General features: G+C 47.8%; 1 protein-coding gene across 5 annotated transcripts in view; it reads left to right on the plus strand.

The window, feature by feature from the left end:
* The first annotated feature begins 887 nt into the window (after positions 1-887).
* YPEL2 (yippee like 2) overlaps positions 888-24471 on the plus strand; it is a 65373-nt gene continuing 41789 nt past the window's right edge. The window contains exons 1-2 of one of the 5 annotated variants that reach the window (XM_021674684.2): positions 888-907; positions 19797-20110. In XM_021674684.2, coding sequence (XP_021530359.1) covers positions 19994-20110 — 117 coding nt within the window. In that variant the 5' untranslated portion in view covers positions 888-907; positions 19797-19993. Of the gene's footprint in view, positions 908-1715; positions 1795-5899; positions 6034-6453; positions 6471-19479; positions 20111-24471 lie in introns of those variants that run through there. The other 4 variants (XM_012445511.2, XM_012445509.3, XM_012445512.3 and 1 more) reach the window with 4 other exon arrangements.

Raw genomic sequence — 24471 nt, forward strand, 5'->3', positions numbered from 1 at the left:
TCCTTGAAAAGCACCACCCCAGGGACCCAGAACGTGGACTCCTCCCTTCTGGTCACTGTGACCATCCCACACTAACCACCGTCATCTGCCTCTAAAAGTCATGGAAAACTAGCAGCAACAGTGGGGTCTTCAATTCCTCTAAGCCCGTTTCGTACTTTTAATTCGCCGAAATTACTAGCAGGCCAGAGAGAAGACGGGAAATGCCTGGCTTCTGAGCAGGGCACGGGTGGGCTGGGTGGAACTAGCACTATCGTTTTAAATTCAATTGCCCCGGGTCCTCAGGGCCACTTCTGGTAACTTAGGCTCTGGCTCAGGGCGAGGTTTAAAACGTAAGGAGGGAATGACTATCTTGAGCCTCCAAGGAGAAGCACTGCAAATCCCCCCGCCCCAAAATACAACCCAGGTTCTGGGAATCCCAGCCCTGCCCTGGGGATAAACCCCGAACCCAAATAAACTGCCTCCTCCTAGGCCCTGAGAGCCCACCCAGCTTTGTCATTCTTGGTCCCTGCCCCTCCCACAAGTTGCCCGGACGGGCGGGACCGGGACCAGCCCCACTCCCCTCGCCCAGGCCGGGCCGAGGGGTGGGGGAGTGGGCGGTCGGGGAAGCGCGGGGCGGAGTTCCGTCCTCTGATGATTGGCTCCGCGCGGATGGGCTGCGGCTGCGCCCGGCCAACCCGCGGCGTGTTGCTATGTGCTGAGCCGAGGGGATAGGCGCGGGGGCGCGTCCGTCACGGGGCAGCCCCCGGCCCGGACCCGGAGGGATGCGGAGTGGCGGCCGCGGCGGTGGCGGAGACTGTGGCTTTAAGAGCTCGCCGGGAGCCCGAGCCCCAGCCGGGCCGCCTTTCGCCGCTGCGCACCCCCGCGGAGCCGAGCCCGGCAGTGGCCGGACTGGGCCGCCTGCCGCCGGGTGAGTGCGCAGGAGCGCGGCGCGGGCCGGGCGCGCGGGGGCGTGGGGCGCGCTGTCAGCGCGGGCTCTGGGTCCCCGGCCCCAGGGCTCCTCCGGCCGGGCCTGCGCAGGGTTGGGGGGTGCGGCGCTCTCGGTTCCGCGTGGGGTCCCCGTTGGGGCCGCGGGCGCCGGGGGCGGGGAGCGGCCGCCGGGCCACGTGACCGGTTTGTTTACAAACACTGCGGTGCTCGCGGCCGCCCGCGGAAGCAGCCCAGGGGCGCGGGACCCCCGGCCGGGGCCGGAGACGCGCGCCAGGGGCGGGCGACTCTGCGGGGCCAGGTTTGCGGAGGGGGCGCGTGGCTGGGATCGCCACTTCCTCCTTCGTGTTGTCCCCGCGGGTGCGGACTCCGTGGGGTGCGGGTGGGGCTGGGGACGCCCTCAGTCCCTGCGTGACGCCGGGTCCTCCTCCTGGGGACACTTGGGTCCGGGGTCTCAGCCCTGGCGCCCCCCTCCCCCGACCCCCCGTGGGACTGGGCGCCCTCGAAACTCCTCGGACAGCGTCGCCGGCCCCAACCCGGGCCGAGGTAACTGCAGCCGAGTTCCGTCCCGGCGCCTCCCCAGTGCTCTTGCCAAGGGGGTGGGCGCGAGATCTCTCCTGCCGGGCGGGACGCGGGGGCCTTTGCCGCGGGCGCCTCCCCCGAGCCGGCACTTACGGGCGGCCCCGACCTCCCGCCGCTTCAGGTTCACCCTGTTGGCCGCCGATCTCCTCTGGTGTCTTTCCCAGAGTTGGGGGCTTTTCTCCGGTCGTGGAGGCGTCAGGGGTGGGGGACACCTGTTCTTTCGGACTTCTTGTCCGGAAGATTGCCACCTCTGCCTTCCGTCTTAGCTGCGAGAGTTTAAAAAACCAGGTGAGCGAGTGTCCTGTTTTCCTCCGCTCGGCGCGGAGCTGCACCCCCATCAGCCCCCTAGTCCCGCTGCTGGGAATGGCCCCAGGGAACTGCTCCCAAGCCTTGCTGGGGTTTTTGCTTTCTGGCTTCCTTGCTGATTTGCTGTCCTTGCAACTTGGGAGGCTCTTGAGTAGGTCCTTGCCTTTGGTGAATCTAAAGGCTGACGAGACAGCTGTCTTTTTCTCCCTGCTCCTCCTTGCCTGTTTCTAGTCTGGCAAGATGGGGTTCCCTATCCCAGAGCATTGGGCAAGAAGGGTAGCGGTCAGCTTCAGAGCGTTAGAGGTGCAAGAAGTTCCGTAAATCCCCTCGCTGGCTCTGGGGTGGGACTTGATTTCACGTGCTTATTGCTCCCCCGTGCTCTCATGGTTCTGCGGCTACAGGCCCTGTGATCAGTGAGATTGGAGTCACCATTTCCTGGCTTTTCCTTTTTCCTAGTCACCCCTGCAAGACCCCAGAGGTGGGCCTAACTTGAATTCCGTCTATTCACCCCTCACTTCCCTAACCCTTAACGTGCGTGGCTGAGTCTTCCCCTCCGGTGAGGAACATTTTCATTCTTCTGAACTGAGTTTTCAGTGGCTACAAGTTCTCCCGAGGAACGAGCCCAGCCTGGGGGGAGCTGTGCGGACTTCCTCCTTGGCACCATCCCTCGTCCTCAGCTCCATGATCGGAGCGCAGCGGGAGCCACATCCCCTTCCTCAGCTGGGCTCTGCGGCAGCAGTTCAGCATTCAATGACAGCGTTTCTTGGATCTGTCTTGATATTTCTGTGTTTAAACCGTAGCCAGGAAGCTTGGAGTTCCCAAGAAAACGGTTTTCCTTCTTCTCTCTAGTAGCATCGTTTTCAGGCTTTGAGTGGGACCCGCACTGCATACATGTTCGTAACAAAATTAAGTTTCAGAGAACAATAATTACCCTTCCTACCTCCACTGTGCTGTATTTTAGGTTTTTTTTTTTTCTACTTCATTAAAAAAAAACAACTGCTGGTCATGACCCATTAATTTGATCTCCTGACCAAGCAGGTCCTGACCCACAGTTTGAGTAGCATTGCTTTAGGGCAGAGGTCCTCAAACAAAATGTGTATAAAGAAGACATAACACTGCTGCACGGTGTTGTGTACCAGTAGTGTTTAAAAATACAGTTTGTCGTACCCCAGAACTTAAAGTACAATTTAAAAAAATACAGTCAGGCTGCTCCGCAGATGTTTATTTTCAGTAGGCCATAGGAATCTGCATTTTTAGTAAGGGAGCCATGAGATTGTGATGCAGGTGCTTGATAAGAGCCCCTGATCTAGTGGGAACTGGGGGCAGTGAACAATGAAAGGTATTAACTTGGCTATGAAGTGCAGTCAGGTATGTGACCCCATACTCTGCAATCCCAGAATCACTCAGCTGCCAATCACACTAGCTTAGGCTTTGAAAAGTCTAAGGGCACAGTATTGTTTGTTCTCAATGGCCATGAAGCAGTTGGCTTTGAGAGACTGGTGTCCCTCCCTCCCCACTCCAGCCCTGTTTGAGGGCTGCTGCACAGTATTGTGTACCAGGAGATGTTTCTAGGTGTGTGGGGGTTGGAGATGTGAGCAGTGCCGAGTGCCGATTAGTTGCTGTGCTGTTAGCAGATTATGTGAATTTTTCATTGTCTTAATGATTTTAACGGTTTTGAGGCAGCCACACAGTCATTGTGCCTGGGGAACTAACAATTAAAAGGTTGGTTTTGTTTAGTATCTGGGTGTTCCAGACTATGTAGCCTGGGGGAAAGGCAGGCTGGTGGCTCTTTTTATTTGGTGGGGTGGGGAGTCAGGGGTTTGTCTACCATCAGGTCTTAATAAGAGTCACAAGTTCAATGCCTCCTGGGCTGCCTCAGTCCTGGTTATTTCCCATTGTGATGGCCCGGTCCTGGCATGCAGGTGAATCTTATTAGGCATCGTTTCTGATGCTGTTATCTCTGCCGTCAGGCACAAAGGTATACACACCCAGTGCAGCCACAGGTTAGATTTTTCCCTCTTAGTTATTGTGTCCAGACATGTTGGTAGAATACATTTATTTCAATTAATGAAAACCACAATTTAGTTTCAAAAAGGACTCTAAATTATCCAAATTTAACTTCCACTGTAGCCCTTTTTGCTAAAGGTGTGCCTAATGGGAGCATTAAGTGTGTGGGATTTTTAAAATTAACTTTAATAATGTTCAGTTTGGCCAAGCAGCTCACATTCAGAATGTTGAGTTTTGAGCATATGGAGAAAAGAAGGCAACAAAAGGATAACAAGGGATAAGGTGTCCCAGTGATAAGATGCCCGAGGATCCGAAAAGCCAGAAGGAAGAGATGTGGAGGTGAGATTCAGATGGAGGATAGAATCAATTCCCATTGTAAATGATCTTGGCATTTCCTTAGGGTTTGTCAAGCAAACCACTAGGTGCTCTGACAACTGCATTCCCCTGAGCATAAAAGGTATAAAGTTTTGGAAAAGGAAGAAGCATCATTTTCAACTTTAGCCTGCAGTGATGGAAAGCCAGCCAGGGCCCAGGCTAAAGATGTTTTTTAGAGCTGTTAGTTTTCAGTGACATTGTCCTTAACAAAGGGTGATGTGAGTCTGTGAAATATTGTACTGCCTGAGTTTGTTTACCTGGGAACTGTGGATATAGCACTGGAGAGCTTAAAAGTAAATCAGAATATGCTATTCCCCTGTCTACAATTTGCCAATTTGCCAGTGGATTCCCATTGCCCTTCAGATATAATCTAATTCATTTCCCTGTAGGCACCAGCTAGGCTTGTCCTCCCCCATTTCTTCTGCCTCATTTCTTACCAATCCCCACCCTGTCCACTCTGCTTCTTCCTGCTTGAGAAGGACTCACCTTTCTGAGGTTTCTGAAACAGGCCATGCTTATTTTTGTCACAGCCTTTTCTACAGGTAGTACCTCTTTCCAGGATGTTCTTTCTCCAAATTTTTCTTTTCTTTCTTTCTTTCTTTTTTTTTTTTTTTGAGACAGGGTCTCACTGTCACCTTGGCTGGAATGCAGTGGTGTGATCTGCTCACTGCAACCTCAGTCTCCCTAGTTCAAGCGATTCTGTTGCCTCACTCAGCCTCCCGAGTAGCTGGGATTACAGGCACACACCACCACGCCTGGCTAACTTTTGTATTTTTAGTAAAGACGCGGTTTCACCGTGTTGTTCAGGCTGGTCTTTAATTCCTGACCTCAGGTGATATGCCCGTCTCAGGCCTCTGAAGAGTTGGGATTACAGACATGAGCCACTGCGCCTGGCTCTTTCTCCAAATTTTTGCATGGTTGACTCTCACTTGGTTCTCAGAGCTCCTTCCTGACCGACCAGTTATCTAGAACAGCTCCTCCCTTCTCTTCCCCTCAGCCTCTCTTAATCCCCTTAACGTTATTTTCTTCAAAGCACTTTAATACCATCTGGAAATATATTATCTACTTGTTTGCCGACATGGAAGCTTGAGAGATTTTCTGTCTTGCTTACTGCCGAACGTGCTTGGTGTGGAGTAGACGCTGGATAAATATTTGTTGGTTGAATGCATGAATGAACCAAGAGAACCAAAGTTTAGAGTCTCTAGAGGGGGAAATAGACTAAGAGAAGAAGAAAAGAGAATTCTCTTTTTCTGGGATAAGATAGTGTTCTCAGAATTTCTTTCACTTGCATTGTTTCTGCTTTTCACAATAGTTTTCATTCCTTTATTCTGTTTATAGGTTGGCAGAGGCTCCAAAAGCTGCATTGTTATTTTGTTGTTACTAATAATAAACAACTCTTATCCAGCCCAGTAACCTCACTCTAGGCCTCACTGTGTTCTTCTAACAAATAGCATTTCTGTCAGTAATCACATTTCGTGAATACCAGGAGGCACTATATGTGGGGCTCAGAGCCTGGACTTTGGAATCAGAAAGTCCTGGTTATGCTCTGGGACCTTGGCAATCTACTAAGGTTCTCTAAATCTTTGTTCCTTGTTTGTAAAATGGTACTAATAATAGTTTGCATCACACAGGACTGATGGGAGGATTAAATGAGACTGCAGGGGAAACCAGGCACAGAGCCTGGCACCTAAGCACTCAGTGCTAGCTATTAATAACAGCACTAATGTTAATAGGTGCATTCCCTTCTCTCTGGCTCAGAGGAATCCGATCTCAATCCATTGATTTGGGAGTGGACAGTGTGTGGTGGGGGCAGAGGAGGACTTCTAAGTCTTAATGCAAGTAAGTGAAGATTAAAAATGCCATTTATATCTATTTGAACTGGGTTGGAATTTAGAAAACATCTATTTGCAAATTGACTGCTGTCTAACACCCACATGGAAGAAGTGATATTTGCAGTAGTTTTTGGAAGGACGTACTGTCTACCTGCTCCTGTGGCCATTTTTGGTTTTAGACTTGATGAAGCTGGGCCATCTGCGTGTGCCATTATCTCATCCCCTCCATTGTTACTTTTACTGAGTTGGGCTTTAGTGTCTGCCCTTTGCTTTACGGAAGGACACTGTCAGAAATAGCCTTATATAACTTGTTACTATAATCCTTATAAGGGTTTATATTGTTGAAGACTAGCTACAGACTCAGTGCCTCCTTGAAGAAGTTCATGGAAGAAATTCTTTTAGAACCTAGTGTCTCTGAAAAGCTTTGGCTCTCCTGAAAAACTGGTATGCTTTTTCTTTTGTGGAAATTGGAAATTTATAGCGTCATATTTCTCATTTGCTTTGGCTATCAGGAAGTACAGAGCCAAGTTTGTGGCTTGATTTTAGTGACTGTGTAGGGCCTGCATCCTAATTTTTCCCAGAGTTAATCTTGTAATTTTTATTTTCTATTAATTAGGTATATACTGGATTGGGCATTAAAATCTATTTAGGTGTTAACATTTTAGAGATATAAACATTTTGAGGCTCAAACAGACAAAAAGGACTTAAGACACAGTGCTAATTAGGGCAAAGCAGAAACTATTAACCATACGTTCTGTTTCTCACACCAAGGGCTCTTCCTACTCCTGCACATTCTGAAACAATATCAACTCTTCATCTAAACCCTGAATAGCCCATGTCTCCATTCTAGGTGGAGTTTACCTTCTCACTGTAATGGGCAGAGCAGCATTCTGCTTGTGAGGTTCAGCACTACCACCTGCATTCCTATTATCTGGGTGGGTCAGCAACACGTGGGGTCTCCTGAGCTACAGAGCAGTCAGCCCTCCCCCTTGTCTTGAAAGGAGTGTGTCTAGACTGAGTGGCTTTGATCTGAAACTAGATTGCTGGCTCCAAATGAGGTTAGCCTCCAGTGTGTAGAGTTCCCTTGTCTGTTTTTCCCTTAGCTGTGTTCCCTCACTGGGAAAGAAAGGCTTGGCATCCAGTTGGCAGATGGGTGCCACTGAGGCTCAAACAGGATCTTCCGGGTGTGAATGGTGGCCAGGTTTAGTTGTACCAGAGAAAGTGGCTTTATTTTGTTTTATCCGATAGGAAATTTTTAATTCTAGGAAATACTGATCTTTCTAGTGAGTTGTTTTAGGTTTTTTTTTCAAGGCGTTCTTTTCAGGAGTGCCTGGGGCAAATAAGTGTAGGCACGGAACAGATCCTGCCAATCAGGAATATTTTGATCCCTATTTTTGAGATGGATTGGTGAAGAATGAAGAGGATTAACACATGCAGAAACATTCCATGGGGAACAGTTGTGTGCAAAGGCATCAAGGCGTGAACGTAAGAGGGAGTGTATGGGGAATGTTCAGTGAGCATGTGAGATGGGGGAAAGAGGGCACTGGGATGCAGTCCTCGGCGACCGCGGCTACAGTTAGAGCACTCGGGAAGTGGACTGTGACGTCATTCACTGTAAGGGTGAAGAGCACTGCACAGTGGCTAAGTGAGGAGGGAGGCTCACTCCAGGGCTTCTCAAAGCTGGCTGCCTTAAGAATTCCTCATCCCAACTAAAGGCCTACAAAATCAGAATTTTCAGGATGGGGAATTTGTAACAAAAACAAGAAAATAGTAACAATCCCTGAAAAACTATTTCCCAGGTTCTTCTAAAGCAGCCAACCCCACACGTCTGAGGTCTGAAAACCACTGAGGTCGTGGTTATTCCTCTGGCCGGAACTACCAAGCAGCCTTGGCTTTTGGCCCCCTTGCTCTTTCTGTTTTTGCTTTTTCCTCTGTGTTGCTCTGACATATGTCATCCAGGATCTCTGCCCCTCTCCTCCCCAGCTTTGTTTCTTCTTTTACCACTATGGTCTTTGTCTGTTGGAGGTCTCTCCTTAAATTGACCCATTGCCAAATGGACCATAAGGGAGAAATGGATTCTCCTTCAGGACTGGCTACATTAATGGTATAAACATGTGCATTATATAAACCTAAATTAAATAGGCCTTGTAGTTTGTTTTGCTTGTAAAGCTCTTTGTTTTTGTTAGGATTTGAGGAAAAGTTATCCCCATACCTAACTGCAGCCTTAAAGCTAAGTACCCCATTAGCAGGGAGTATAACTCCCTTTTTCTTGTGCCTGATCTGTTGCCCCACCTTCTGGCTCAGATTATTCCCATCCCTGATTTGTTTTCTCCTGTTTCTACAATTTAATGTTGAAGCATCGAGCTGAGAGTCTGAGAGTGTTTTGAGAGAACTTGACATCATTTTGCATTACGTTTGTTGAGTTGGCTTAGACGCTCCCATTCTGCTGGGAGCTCTGGAAGGAGTTCAGGGATGGAGAATGTGCCTCCTCAGACTCTTCTCTGGCTGGTCTTGGTAGGAAGGATCTACTTGCAAGGTGGGAAGGAGATTGGAATCCTAGTTTTGGTCCTCTCTAATTGTGTGACCTTGGGCAAATTGTTCATTTTTCTGTATCTGGAAAGCAGGGGTCATCATCATAATGCCTGTCTCCCTGGGTTGTTGTCAGGATTAATTGAGATATGGCCCCACATAGACCCATAACAGGGAATTACTAAGTTGTAGAATCCTGGAGGTTTATTAGCAGTTGCTCTAGGGCCTCCCTCCCAACCTGCCCTCACTTCCTACCTTCCTCCAACCAACACTTTCTGAGCTTCTCTTGCTAGCTTTGGGCGGGGTAGGAGGGATGATTAACCATGGCCAGGTATGGTTCGCAGTCTAGTGGGAAGTCTGACCCATGAACAGCTAACTTTGCAGAACTTTTTTTTTTTTTTTTGAGACAGAGTCTTGCTCTGTGGCCCAGGCTGGAGTGCAGTGGCGTGATCTCGGCTCACAGCAACCTCCGCCTCCAAGGTTCAAGTGATTCTCCTGCCTCTGTTTCCTGAATAGCTGGGATTACAGGCACCTGCCACTACTCCTGGCTAATTTTTGTATTTTTAGTAGAAGCAGGGTTTTGCCATGTTGACCAGGCTGGTTTCAAACTCCTGACCTCAGGTGATGCATCCGCCTTGGCCTCCCAAAGTGCTGGGATTACAGGCTTGAACCATTATGCCCGCTGCTTTATGAAACTTTAAAAAAATATATTAAAAAGCTAAACAGGCTGCGTGCATTTGCCAGGCCTCAAAGGATTAGAGGTATGTGGTGGAAGCATCTCCAAGAAGGAGGATGGAAGGAGAACAGGGACTTAGATTCTTATTAAAATCCATCTGCTATTCCTATACAGAGAAGAAACCCAGAAATGTGCTGTAGAGTGAGTCTCCCTTTCCCATCCCTACCCGCTTTCCTCTCCTCAGTAAATGGCACCACTGGATGACCGTTTAATAATTCCTAGAACAAAATAGCGTCCAACTTCAGGCTGGTGATGGCTGGGTCTTTAGACATACAGGCAACCTTTTGAAAGCACCTCTTTTCTTTTTTGCTCTTGAGTTTTTAAAAAGTTCAATTTCCAAATTCCAATTGTGTAAAGGTGGGGAGCCCAGCCACAGATGTCAGAGTCTAGAGTTTTGGATTTATTTGAATTGGGAGATTAAAGTCAGAAAGCCAAAGGCATGCTGACAGCTGAACAACAGAATTGTATTGGCAGATTTGGGATGGGTGGTTTGTAGCTAATTGGGGCCCCAGCTGTGCCCTGGGGGACTAGCAGTTTAAAGAGAAATCAAGGTCACACAGTGCTCAGAGTCCACAACACATTCATGTATTCTTCAGATATTTGAGTGTGGGAAACACGGATGACAATCAGATAATCGCCTCAGTAAAAGCACAGCTGTGGATAATGCTAGATGTGTGGCCTAGAGGACCCGACCTAGTAGCGGGAGCTGGAGGACGCCAGGGAGGGTTCCCTGGTGCAGTAACTTCTGAAGATAGGCTGTATCTCTTACTCTGTTTTCCAAGACCTTGTTTTCTTGATAGATCTTGTAAATAGCTGTTTTTCATTATACTTCAAGTATAGCCCTGTCTGGGGACAGAGAGATGGACCAGATTTCTCTCTGGGTCACAGATCCTGGGAAAAATCTATTTGTTTAGTTCTAACCAGGATTATCATCTCTGAGCATGATCAAACACAAAAGGCAGGACCGGTGTTGAAGGGTGGCAGTCTCTTGGGGCTGGAGGAAAAGGGCACTTTTGGCTCCCCCGTTGGCATGGTCAAGGCAGGGTTGAGGGATCCTTGCCTTCTTGGCCTGAAAGCAAGTCTGACACTTCATTTTTCTGTGACTCAGTCTTGCCTAGGGTAGCAGCTCAGACTGTCCTGGGGCTTTTATGGGGACCACCTTAGAAGAAGACTCCTAGGTTGGAGCTCTTATGCTTTCTCTAGGGGTCTAGAAGTCCCTGCCCGCCTGGGGAGGGTCACTTGGGAAGCTACCCAAGGGGGGCATGCACAGACTGTGTGAAGGGCAGAGCAGGAAACGTTTCTGCTGTCAGACAGCAGCCAGGTAAAACCATCAGAGGCTCATGTCGTGTGGCTCATTTGAGTGATGATTTTGTGACCCTACTGAGTTTCAGACTCCATCTGCCAGCCCAAATGAGTTGGCGTCACAAGAGTTTACTGGCTTCTTAACTTTGTGGAGCATTAATGGTGTGTGAGTCCCATGTAATGCCCAGATTGGATATTTTTAATGTACTGGATAGTGGCAAACTAAGGAGATTTAAAAAATACCAGCTTTACAGGGCACTGTGGTTTCACTTATGGCCATTCATTTTACTCAGTTAACGTTCATCAAGAATCTCCATTATGCTGGGGCTGTGAGTCCTGGGGCGACCACTGGGGGTGCTGTTGGGGGATCTGGAAGACCAGACCTTTCACTGCAACAAGTTCCCAGGCTCATGAACAGTGTGCTAAAATGCCATTCCAGAGAAAAATTAAGTTTTTTGTGTGCTGGGAGAAGGGGCCGCCAGCTCTGCTAGGGTCCTTCTGGAGCTGAGTATTAAGGGATGAGCAGGCATTTACTCATCCCTTAATGAATAAGGTAGGCAGAGAAGGTAGGGTAAGGCATTGCAGGTAGCTGGAATAATGTGAGAAGGAGCACAGGGTAATGACTGAGCTTGCTCTGTTGGAAACAGGTTTGGAGTGGGGCGGGAAGCTGATGACAATATAAGGAGAATTGGGCCCAGGCTCTTGGTGCCACCTGAAGGTTTGGACCACGTCCTGTAGGCTGCTAGGAAACCACTGGAGGTTTTGAAACGTGAGAGTGTGATCAGGTTGTGTTTTATAAATAGAATTCTAGAATGGGCTGGAGAGGTAAGAGCTGAGTCGGGGAGACCTGTTGGGAAGCTGTCGCAGTAGTCCAGGATGAGGAAGGATGGGTTTCACGGTGCTGCCGCTGGTGACTGAGGGTGGCAATGGAAGGGTGCATCTAAGAAGCAGAACCAACTGTCTAGGGAGCAAATGAAGTATGACATAGAAGGGTGAGAGTAAAGGGTGTTTCTCGCTTGGACAACTGGAAGAAGGAGCAGAATTGGAATGAAGGTGATGGGAGTCTCACTATGTTAACCAGGCTGGTCTCGAACTCCTGGGCCCAAATGATTCTCCCACCTCAGCCTCCCAAAGTGCTGGTATTACAGGAATGAGCCACTGTGGCCAGTGTGGAGACATCCTTTATAAAGGGGTCAAGCGTTCAGGAGCAGAAGGCACAGGTTTAGAAGGCTTGAGAGAGTGTGGGTAAGAAGGCTCAGGGGAGCAAACAGTCAGATGTATGTGGCGGAAGCACCTCCAAGAACATTGGAAGGAGAACAGCAAGGGAGACTGAGGCGCGAATGGAGAGGCAGGAGAAGAATCCAGAGAAACACAGTGAAGCCCATTAAGGAGTGTTTCAGATGAAAGCAGCCAAAGGCAGCCCAGATAGTATTAGCATTCAAAAGTATTAGTGTTTGTAGCTCACACCTGTAATCACAGCACTTTGGGAGGCCAAGGCAGGTGGACCATCTGAGGTCAGGATTTCGAGACCAGCCTGGTCAACATAGTGAAACTCTGTCTCTACTAAAAATAGAAAAATTAGCCTGGTGTGGTGGTGCACACCTGTAATCCCAGCTACTCAGAGGCTGAGGCAGGAGAATTGCTTGAACCCGGGAGGCAGGGGTTACAGTGAGCCAAGATAACGCCATTGCACTCCAGCCTGGGCGACAGACACTCCGTCAAAAAAGTATTAGTGTTTGGACTTGGTGCGTTGGAGACTGCCTGTATTTTTGTTACTCAAAATCCTGGTTGTGATAAATGGTATTCATGAAACATTGTCAGAAGGCTCTGTAGCTCTTCCATTCCTCTAACGCAACGGTCCCCAAACCGGGGGCTGGTTTCGTGGCAGATAGTTTTTCCACAGATGTGGGGGATGGTTTTGGGATGAAACTGTTCCACTTCAGCTCATCAGGCATTAGTTAGATTCTCATGAGGAGTATACAACCTAGATCCCTGGCATACACAGTTCACAATAGAATCCTATGAGAATCTAATGCCGCCACTGACCTGATGGGGCGTTTTGAAGGTTGTCAGAGGGATACTTTGCCCTGGGGCAGTATTTGGCAGGCAGAGCATCAGTGCTACATGGAACCATGTAAGAGCTGAAATAATTCTAGAGATCATGTAGAATTATCATCTGACATGTAACCCCCCCAAAACCAAGACATCCAGGGTTGAGATGAATGGTTGGTTTTCTTTATGAAGGAGCATGGTTTCTTGAATATTCAAGCTAGTTTTTATTATCAGCTGGATGGATTTGAAGTCCCACCTGGTTCCAGTGCTGTAAAAGAGGTGTCTAGAAAATACTGATTTTCCTGTGGGTCTTGCACGTCAGCTCCATTGGCAGTTTATTTAATAGAGGATTTTCAGAGACGTTTTTAGCAGTGGCCCTGTCCTGAGATTAGTAGGGTCAGTGTAGACCACAGAGATAACTTTTTTAGTGCAGTAAGTGATGGAGTGGTCTGTTGTTAGGAATGACGGCAATAATATCAGGTCCCCAGCTAAGCCACAGAAGCTACTTAAACCACAATGTACCTTTAAGTGGATTCGTTTAGGCCCTAACCTCCTAACCACTGTGAGTCAACCTGGGGGATGGGACCACTGTTCTTTTTGGTCTTGTGAGTAGGAACAATTCCTGTGCCTTTTCTCCCTCACTGGTAAGGGTGATTGTAGCTAATCAGGATTATTGAGTATTAACCATGTGCTGGGTGCTGTGCTGAATGCTTCAATTGCCTTATCTCATTTGATCCTTTTGTCTCCTGCAGGAGGTAGGCACTATTGTTATCTCCTTTCAGGCAATTTGCCCAGTGGTAATGTAGCTAGTGAGAAGAACCAAGACTGAATCCAAGTCCATCCACCTCTAGATCCTGCAGTCTTTTTTTTTTTTTTTTTGAGTCGGAGTCTCGCTCTGTCGCCCAGGCTGGAGTGCCGTGGCACAATCTCAGGTCAGTGCAACCTCCGCCTGCCAGGTGCAAGTGATTTCTTCTGCCTCAGCCTCCTGAGTAGCTGGGACTACAGGTGCATGCCACCACACATGGCTAATTTTTGTATTTTTAGTAGAGATGGGGTTTCACCATATTGGCCAGGCTGGTCTAAAACTCTTGACCTCATGATCTGCCCACCTTGGCCTCCCAAAGTGCTGGGATTACAGGTGTGAGCCACCGCGCCCATCCCATCCCGCACGCTGAACTGCTGGGCAACACTGCTGCCCACTTCTCATTGGGTGGGCACAGGTCTCTCTGCTCTCTGCTCTGGGCTCAGGATTCTGGGGAGATTAGGATGGGGAAGTAGGACAACTCTCTTCGTATAAAGACCTTCCGTTGCGATTCCACCTCTTTTCTGTCTCCCACTCCCAGAAGTGACTTGCCTCCTATCTGCAGCCACCACCATGTAGTGCCTCCAGCCAAGCTGCTTTCATTCTTCACAGATGTTGGAACAGGCTATGGCTACTTAGTCACATTCCTACCTTCCTGTCCTTAAAGTTAGCACAGGGTCCCTTTCGGGCTTCATTTTTTTTTCAAAATTTTTTTACATCACCTCTAGCTTGGACTCTTTCAGGCTTTCTAAGAGCTTTTTATTTGTTTACTTTTAAACTTAGACCCAGCAATGTAAAGAATAGGCATGGATGCCAATGACAGGCCTTTAAGTAACACCAGGAATTGTGGTTTTCCTGGGGATCACAGCACAGGATGGGAGTGGAGGTTGTGAGGAGAGAATTGGGTTAGATGGGGTCTGGGGATGCCGAGTAAGTTCGCTGCCTTCCTCCTTGCTTGGAGAGGGAGGGAGGGGCCTCGTCACAGGTGCTACCTGTGCAGGTATGTGGACCTGTCCAGTGGGAAGCAGAGGAAGTCCAGTTCGGTGATGATGTTTAGCCTCTACTGCGTGTCCTGTGCTGCTGAGTTCATGGGGTGCAAAGATGACTCTTGGAGCCTACCTCTAGCGGAGGATACAGAGGCAGAAGAGGGTAATTTCCATTTCATTAGGGTTAAGATGGAGGTGAGCACAGGAGAGGCCACTAAGCCCAGTGTTGAGGTGACATTTGAGTTCAGTGTCAGTGGACAAGTAAGGGGCTTGTGAGGAGAGATGGAAAGGTTGTACCAGCCAGAAGAAATGGCATCGGCAAAACCATGGAAACGTGAAGTGCGAGGGTGGTGTATTGAGGGGGACCTACAGGGAGTGGTATAAGTTGCCAAATGCCTCCTAAGAGAGTTCCTGACACATGGTAGAATCTTAAGTGTCAGTTCAATACGTGGAGTTGGAGGATAAGGTATAGAGGATAAGGGTCTGAAGCCATTCATGGGTGTCAGTGGTAATACACACCTGGAATTTATTATTTGGTCACTTCATGCCAGGCACATATGGTGACTGCTTTTCTTTTAACTTAGTTCATCCTCACGTGAGCCCTATGAAGTAGATACTATTGTCTCTGTTTTTTGTGAGGGAAGGGAGGTCCAGACAGGTTAGGTCATTTGTCCAAGGTCACACAGCTAGTAAATGGCAGAGCTGGGATTTGAAACTAGTTGCCAGTCCTGTCTTTTTTTTTTTTTTTTTTAAAAGGGTCTCACTGTGTTGTCCAGGCTAGTCTCGTGCTCCTGGCCTCAAGCAGTCCTCCTGTCTCAGCCTCCCAAAGTGTTGGGATTACCAGGGTGAGCCACTGTGTCCGGCCGGTCCTGTCTTTTTAACCACTGCCCTGTGTTGCCTTTCTGAAGGCTGTGAGAGTGATGACATGGTCAAATCTGCTTTTTAAATAGACAACACTGGCTGGCATGCAGCGGGTGGATTTGAGGGGGAAAGAGGCAGAAAGGCCCGCCAGGCTGTAAGTCAGATGCTTACCTTAGGGCTGGTGAGAGCATGGCCACTGGGGAAGCACCTCTTAGAAGGACCTCAATACTAACACATGCCTATGGCGCCTCCGATATTATTGTCACCTTGTCTCATCTTGAAAAGAGAATTCTAGATTTGGGGAGATGTCCCAGTGGTACCATCTCATAGAGATGCTTGAAGACAAGTTAAAGGATCCTAATAGAAGGAGCAGGCTGGAATTTGGCTACACACAGGCATCAGGTTCAACATAAATGGGAAAGAGATAAAATAGGTTGTTCCTGAAGGAGCCCCAAACTCCACGTCTGTCTGAACTCTCAGGTCTTCTCCTTTTCTTTTTCTTCTTTTTTTTTTTTTTTAAAGCAGCAGTGTCTGTTTTCTGCCCCCATCGGCTATTAAAAATAATAGATAAAATTCTGGTGTGTATCATGCACCAGCTCTGTGTAAGCACTGAGATCATCTCACTTAACTCCTAGAACCCCTGTGGAGGTTGGTCTTATAGAGATGGAGAAGCTGAGGGTCAGAATGGTTTCACAACTTGCCAGACGTCATGCAGCTAGAAAGGAGTAGAACTGGTTTTTGTGAGTCCAGAGCCTCCTCCTTGTCCAGTCTTCACCTCCTCTCAGACACTCCATGGAAACAACAACACAGAGGCATGCCTTGGGGACAGCCTTGTCCTGTGTCTGGAGGAATTCCTTCCTGTAGAGAGTCCCACTTCACAGGTCAGTTTCCGTGGCTCGGTATGTGGTGGTCCAGCCTTGCTTCCACATCGTTCCTCACGTTCCTTTGTGGCTTAATGAAAGCATCCCGCCTCCCGCCCCTCCATCCTGGTGGCACTCAGAAGGTTCTGTTTTGAGTTCCAGCAGCAATTACTCCCTTGTGGGAAAGGCCTGTCGGGTGGGCCGGCCAGGTTGGTGTGTGCACCCTGTGCTCTTGGCTCACGAGGTGGTGTATCAAAGATCTTTGTTTTTAATCATAATATCTCACATTTTTTTCTTTCCATGCTGATCAGCGTGAGGTAGCTGGGGGTGGCAGCGAATCTTCCTTTAATTTCTTCTGTGACAGATTATTAGTTGACTTAAAATGGTATTTAATTTGCACACGTGCCGCGAAGCTTTTAAATATCAAGCTCGTTTGATGATTGTTGGAAATCAGTTTGGACTCCGTAGTATGTTCAATGAGTTGGACTTGTGAAGCCCCATGGACCCCATTGCCCGTTAACAGGCGCTAAAGTCCAAAAATTAGAATGATGAGTTCAGCTCCATATTCTTAATTTCTTTCTTTTAAAAAAATTAATTTTCTTAATAATTGACTCAAGGAAGCTTTGAAAATTTTTGCTTAAAAGGGAAGAAGACAGTACAGATGATGATTTTTTGGTCCCTACCTCTCAGCTTGTTCCTCTCATGGCGCCTGCCCTCCCCTTTCTCAGCCCACAGGCCTTTCCTTTTTTTAATTTTTTTTTTTTTTTTGAGACAGAGTCTCACTCTGTCGCCCAGGCTGGAGTGCAGTGGCGCCATCTTGGCTCACCGCAACCTCTGCTTCGCAGGCTCAAGTGATTATCCTGCCTCAGCCTCCCGAGTAGCTGGGATTACAGGCATGCGCCACCACTCCTGGCTAATTTTTGTATTCTTAGTAGAGATGGGGTTTCACCATGTTGGTCAGGCTGGTCTTGAACTCCTGACCTCAAGTAATCTGTCTGTCTTGGCCTCCCAAAGTGCTGAGATTATAGACATGAGCCACCTTGCCCGGCCCACTCATATTTAATACAAAGAAGAAATGCTTATTCCACAGAAGTAGCTTTGAGTAAGTTTCAGGATTCAGATTTGAAGCTGAGCATAACCAGAAAGTTCTACCTGTGAACTTTTTTTTGGGTTTCCTTCAGAAGTGAGAGAAGAAATAATTCTACTCTGGGGAAATGTATAATTTAGAAGCTGTCTGCATGTATAAGAAAACAGACTCTGTATCTGCTCTCTAAACTCAGACTGGCAGCCAGGGTCATTGTTTCTTTTTCTCCCCTCCCTGTTTGTGTAAGACGGATGGGTCTGGTGCTCTGTGTGCTCCCCAGCAGGCAGCTAAGGCTGTGGACTCGAGCAGCATTTGGCCTGGGGGAAGTCTACTACTTCTTTTCCCCTGCCTGTCTTTCCTATTTCCTTACTCTAACTCACCACCCGTTCCTTTCCTGGATGTGCTGTCTCTCCTGAGAATGGAATAGGAATATAAGAAAGGTTGAAGGGCCAGGCGCAGTGGCTCACGCCTGTAATCCCAGCACTTTGGGAGGCCGAGATGGGTTGATCACCTGGTGTCAGGAGTTCAAGACCAGTCTGGCCAACATGGCAAAAACCCCGTCTCTACTAAAAATAAAAAAATTAGCCGGGTGTAGTGGTGGGCAGTTGTAATCTCAGCTACTTGGGAGGCTGAGGCAGGAGGGTTGCCTGAACCTGGGAGGCGAAGGTTGCAGTGAGCCAAGATCGCGCTACTGCACTCCAGCCTGGATGACAGAGTGAGACTCTGTCTCAAAAAAGAAAAAAGAAAGAGAAAGATTGAGGGTATTTCAGGAAACTCCAAACAGGGTCCTTGGCTCTGTTTACCACCTTTCTACCTGTAACACTCTGGCACCCAACAGCATTGGCCTTCTGTGGGCTGTTTTGTCACCTTACCTGCTACCCAGAGTGTGCCCAGGGTGTGATGAAGGGGTTCTTGATCCATAAGTTTATATATTTTCATCCGGTCTCCTATGATAGCTAGGCCTAACTCTGAAGCAAAGCTGAGAGAATTATTTCCCACTTCCATTTCCTTCAAGTGTTGCTGTAACGTACACTATAACCTGATTTTACATCTTTAAAGCTAGAGGTGGGAGTCTGAGCAGGGAAGACATCATACCTTGGCCCCCATAGGTCTGAATCCCATCAACACTCATTTAGCGCAAGTATAATTGGTCACCTTGCATGTGGCGCCTCCTCTCCAGCTCAGGGCTGCAGAAGAGAAGTGCTCTTGTGTGATAAGGGGTGGTGACTGCTATTTTCCTTCAGGCTAATGCTAGGTAGAGATGTTGGCTACTCAGGAAGATACAAAGCGTCCCCAAAGTATGGCGGCCTCAGTGACTGCCATGGTGGGAAGGATTCCAGGGAAGACAGCAGCTTCACTTTAAAAGATTTGGTTCCAGGGATGTTTAGAGGAAAAAAAGGACGATGATTTGCAGGCTTTCTTTAAACATCCAGATGGATCCCAGACGTAGTCCAGCCAGGAAGATCTGATGTTGTTTGTCTTCCTTCCCCGTCTCTCTAAATAATTTTATCTTCAAAGCGTGACGCAGGTGTTAATTAACACTCCCAGCTCTCCTGGGAGGTAGGCAAGTGGAAACAGCACCCCTATTAGTGAAGCCCAGGGGATAGCAGGTGCCGAAGCCTCAGGCAGGTGAGCCACAGAGAAGCAGAGGGAGTCTGAGATCTTGTGACCCTGCCCTCAGACCTTTACTTGGACTTCCTGCTCACTTGGTTACCTTGGGAGCCACCTCACTTTCTCAGTGTCCTTGGTTCCCAGCAAAAGGGCTGAGGCTGTGGTAGAACAGATGTATGGTACTATGGGATGAGTAATGGGAAGTCTGAGGGCTGGGGAGAAATTCTGGTAAAATTCACTGTTATTGTGAATTTTAGATGCAGGATTCTGATTATGCCTTGATTTAATTCATTTAAAAAAATGTACTGAGCATTTATTTTTGAGTAAGGTGTATTGCAAAGAGAATCACTTCTTCCCAAAGAGCTAGCTTGCCGTTAGGGATCCTGCTGATGGGGAACTTGATCCTTTATATCCCATGCTCAATCCCTAAAGAAAAGGCTGGGGTATGGGTTTTGCTGCCTCTGCAGGTGATGGCTTCAAGTGCTGGACTCCCGACATCTGGAAATAGATGAGAAATCCAGGTGTGACTGTTGAATGTGGTGAACCTCTAGAGGCTATCCTTTCCCTTCTCCTTTAACCACTCACCTCGGTTGGCTCCGGAGAGGCGGGCCCTTAGGAGTCCTGTCCCTGGGGCTGTAGGTAGCACATCTTCAAGCCTGATGTTATCTAGGGCTGCCTGGGAATAATGATAATGCCAGTGTGCTGGGTGTCCAGTGAAACTGCTGAGATGATACTGAACTTCCCACTCCAGAAAAGCAGCGAGACTGGAGTCTCCAGTGGTTTCTTTCTCATTCATTGGATATCTTGGGCATGATTCAAGGAACAAAGAAGTGGGTCATTTGATCCTAGAAGTGTTGCCCTCTTCACGGGTGGCAGTGGACTCTGCTTGCTTTGTAGGGAGCCCTGCTCCATCAGCCAATGTTAGTCCTCTTCCCTTGATGTTACAGGCTGCTGAGAACTAGCCCTAGACCTCTGCGTGAGGGTTCTTCTGCTGAAGACATCACCAGTGTGTGGAGCCTGCCCCACACCCACCCGCTGCCAAACCACGGCCTTTACCTGTGTCTTCCGCTGTTTCCCGTGCGACCCATCCTGTGGGAGTGCCTCGTGGGCTGCCCCAGAGTTCACCCCACACTCAGCAGCGCCAATGGTGAAGATGACAAGATCGAAGACTTTCCAGGCGTATCTGCCCTCCTGCCACCGGACCTACAGCTGCATTCACTGCAGAGCTCACTTGGCCAATCATGATGAACTAATTTCCAAGGTACACGTTTCCAGCAGGCCTTCCTTGCCTACCCCGGGGAGGGCGCTTAGTGCTCCTAAGGTTACCGAGGTTTACAAGCTCTCACAAGACACCGGAATACTTGTACTTCACCTTTGTACAGGGAGGGGTGACCTACATGACTGTCTCACTCAACCGAGAAATAACTCTTGAGTTGGAGGGACAGGGTAGTAGTTTAATTTGCTGTTTTGGAAATGAAGCGTCATCCTTGTTGGAGGCTTTGGGGTCTGGCAGCTTGTAGGCCAGAGAAGGGAAGGGCTGGGGATTGATGGGAGCCTTGTGCTCAGCTGGCTTGCTTTAGGTTGGCAGATGAAGAGCGAAGAGTGCTGTCTGCTCAGAAGTTGAATTCTAAGAAAGCAGGGGGATGTCTTGTAAGAGGGCTTCCTTAGCAAGATGAGAGAGCCCCCATGAAGTTAGGAGACTGTGGAATTACTAAAATGGGTGGCCTTTGGCAGGGACCAAAAGTGGCTTGTTGAAGAGCTGACGCGCTGGCCTGTGGAGGCCTTTGTGCCTTATACATGAGATAATATGTCATGACATTTGGTCATGATCAGAAGAATGGAACCCTGTTTTTCCTGAGGTGCTTAGGCAGCTGCTTTCCAAAGTTGGGGTTGGGGGATTATTAATAAGTAAATAAACCAACAGGCCAGTTGTGCGAGTCAGGAAATGAATCCTTCAGGCAGCATTCTCAGGGTAACTGCTTCCCTCCTGGCCCTGGATTCCCAGGGGAGGAGAAACAGGTTTTACTAGGCTGCATGACAAAGAGAAAGAGATCATGGGAGACTTTTTCCTTAAAAAAGCATCTTGGGGAAAAAAAAAAGGAAAAAATAAAAAAATAAAAAGTAAAAAAATCTTAACCCAGAACCTGTACTTCATGCCATTAAAGTAAAAACAAGCCAACCCACCTTTATGCAGACCCAGACAGAGTTTTGTTTTGTTTTTAAATCAGTGTTTTTCATCTGTTTGTAAAAGCTGCTGGAAAAGGTGGCTGTTTTGCTTTCTGTGCCTCTGGTTTGGTAGCCCTAGCCAGAAAGAAATGAAGGATCTAGTCAGTGCTTGTAGAACAGTCCTCTCCAGCTGGCTGATTTGACCTGAGAAGAAGACCTTTGAAGAAAGCTGCCCAAACAACCACATCTGTAGTAGTGAGGATTTGCAGATCAGGCCTGAGGACCAAACCCCTCGTTCTGGTGCACCCCAGGGTCTAAGGTGGCCACAGAGCTTGAAACATGCAGCCCCTCAGAGTCCTATCCTCTGGCCAGACTGTCACGCTGCCGCACTTTCTTTACGGTTCTGCTAATTCCTCTCCTTTATACTGCTATGTTTCAGCCAGCCTTTAGCTTCCTTCTCAGCTTTCCTTTGAATTTTGGGGAACCCCTTGAGCCTGGAAGTTTGAATGTGAGGAGGTATCGGTGAGAAAAGAGAGGAGTTGGTCTCCTGGGCATTTGAACTGGGTTTGCGAAGTTGGAGAGGAATTGTGAGTTGTCTTTTTTTTTTGAAATCTCCAGAGAAATTATCCACTAAGGAAGCCAAGGCATACCTTTTTTTAATACAAGGAAGGTATTTTAATACAATAAGGTATTTTAGCCCCATCTATGTACTAAAAACTGCAACTTGACACTTTATAAATGTTCTCTCACTTAACCTTCATGTGAAGTCTTTAAGGTAGGTGACATGAGTCATATTTTATGCGGATGAAGAAGCTGAAACTCATAAAACTTGTCCAAGATGTCAAATCAGAGGTTCAGAGAAGACTGATTACTCAGAGTGGGTGTTCAGGAGGGATAGCTGGAGGAGGTGATTCTTTGATCTGGCCCTTGTAAGATGGGCAGAAGCTGAATATGTGGAGATGGCAATGGCCTTCAGAATGTATGTCTTTTCTCTTTGGCCTGGTATACAGGGCCTTTGACAATTTGGTAGAGTCTAGCTTTTTCTTGTTAGGTCTCCAGCCAGTTCTCTACTTTGTTTTAGCCACTCAGAACTAAGCCACGTTCCCTGAATATGCAGGTAGGGGTATTTCAGGGCTCTGTGCTGTACCCAAGAGTGTCCCTTCTCCTTCACCTCCCTCCTCTTTCTCCTGAGCTCTTTCTTACATGTCCTTGGGCCATGGCCTGTATCAGCTTTGTGTCTCAGGGTCAGAACCTGACCCATGGCCAGAGCTCAGTAAATGATAAATGAATAGATGGAGGTTGAGCCTTGGAGAAGACAAGTAATGAGGAAAAAAAAATACTTTATTGGCCTCACGTCCTTCCTCTGCCTTTTAGGGCAGAAAGGCTCATTCACAAGTCCAGGCCAAAGTCAGCACAGGCTTCAGTTTCATTGGCTCAGGCCGGTACACAGATGGGGTGCATTAGAGCTTGATGATTTAAAGGGTTGGGTGAAATGCCTGACTGTGGGGAAAGCGTGAGGGAGCTGTGGCTGGCATTGCACAAAGGTTCCTTTATTTCACTCCACAGCCACCCCCGGCATTAAATAATCTATAGATTCTTATGCAGGTCTGCCTAATGGAAAGATCATTGCCCCAGCCTCCTCCTTGGAAAATAGGCCTTTCTTTTCATTTTTCCCCTCCTCTCTTCCATTTAAGAAAGTTCAAGGAGAGAATGTCTCTCCTGTTCTCCTCTCTTGACTTAATCTCCTATGCAGTTTCAGAATCTGCCCAGTGGGAGTTAGGAGCTGGGAAGCAGATAACTGGAGCTGGAGCAGCAGTGTAATTAAATGATACTTTGTACTGGTAATAGGGCTTTTCATCTGAAAGCTTGACATTTGTTTAGTGCAAAAAAAAAAAAGAGAGAAAAATGTGAGTGCTTTCATTATGAAGAAGGGGACACAAAGGTCTGAGTGTGTGACCAGCAGCAAACTGGGACTAGGACTGGAACATCAGGCTCCTTCCTATCAGTGTGCCTAAGCCTACATGGAAATGTACAGTTAAACAGTTTTGAGAACAGCTGGGGTCTTGTATTGGCATGGTGGTGGAAAGAATCCTGCACCAGGCTTTCTGCCTTCCCAGCTTGCTCTAGATCCCTAGAGGCCTAGTTGTCTGCAACCAACTATCCAATTTCCAAGCCTCAGTTTCTCGCTCATAAAACAGGTAAAATAATGTTTACTGTGTTTAATGCTCTCTTAGTCCATTAGGGTTGCTAAAACAAAATACCATAGACTAGTTAGCTTATAAACAACGGAAATTTGTTTCTCACAGTTCTGGAGGCTGGGAAGTCCAAGTTCAAGGTACCAGCAGTTTCAGTTCAGTGAGGGCCTGCTTTCTGGCTCACAGACAGCGCCTCACTTAATCTGACATGGTAGAAGGGAGGGTTCTCTCTCTGGCCTCTTTGTAACGACACTAATCCCATTCACAAGAGCTTTGCCTGATGAGCTCATCACCTCCCAAAGGCCTGATCCTAGGGGTGAGCATTTCAACAACATATGAATTTTAGGGAGGCATTCAGACCATAGCAAATGTCTCTAGCAGCCAGCACTTACTGTGTGCTCACCATATGCTATCCCCATAACAGTCCTGTGGAGTAGGCATACCTTACTTGGGGGAGCAGGTTTATCTCATTGAATTGTTATGAGTCTCAGATGAGATCATGGACATGTGGGTGGTTTGCAAATTACAAAGCTCTATATAAATATAAAGTAGTCTGTTTGCTTCTCTTGGCCTTACTGTCCAAAAGAAAAGAACAAAAAGGCAAGGGGGTGGGTTGGAGGAGATTATTCCTGCCTGACACCAACCAGTTTTAGTTTGGCTAAGATGGCTTCACTTTAGAACCTGAGGCACAAGAGTTGGATATGAGAAGGAGTGATTGAAAGCCAAGTTTATCTGTCGAAAGGTAACATGGCATTTTCTCTGTAACATGGAAGAGAGGGTAGGGGGGAAAACTCTTTGAATTGATGGCAGAACTATCTAGGGAATGTGCTGAGACATCCTACAATTTCTTTCTTAGGGGGTGTTGTGGTCTAAATGCTGGAGTGTTTGCACGCAGAGGTATTTTGAGTTGGCATGAGGAATTGCTCACACTGTTGTTTCTTCCCTAATGGTACAAGCCCTAGTATAAAAATATGCTTTGGTTATAAAATAATAATAGCTTCAATTGGAACAGTGAGTAGCCAGACCTAGTGAGAATAATCTAAACACTCATTTTAGTGGATGTAATCTATTATGGAAACCTGGGTCTTCACGAAGCTTTTATATGAAAATTTTTTGTCTGTTGTCCTGCCTTTGCCTCTCTCCTGCCAACCCCTTGATGGCATTGTGGAGTTGGCCATTTAAGAATGATACATTGGATTAATTTATCACAAACCCACTTTGGGGATTTGTGACTTCATGCTAACACAGGGTTGCTTTAGTG

This window comes from Aotus nancymaae, unplaced genomic scaffold (assembly GCF_030222135.1).
Source record: "Aotus nancymaae isolate 86718 unplaced genomic scaffold, 86718_ANA_hifiasm-v0.15.2.pri h1tg000018l, whole genome shotgun sequence".
Taxonomy (NCBI): domain Eukaryota; kingdom Metazoa; phylum Chordata; class Mammalia; order Primates; family Aotidae; genus Aotus; species Aotus nancymaae.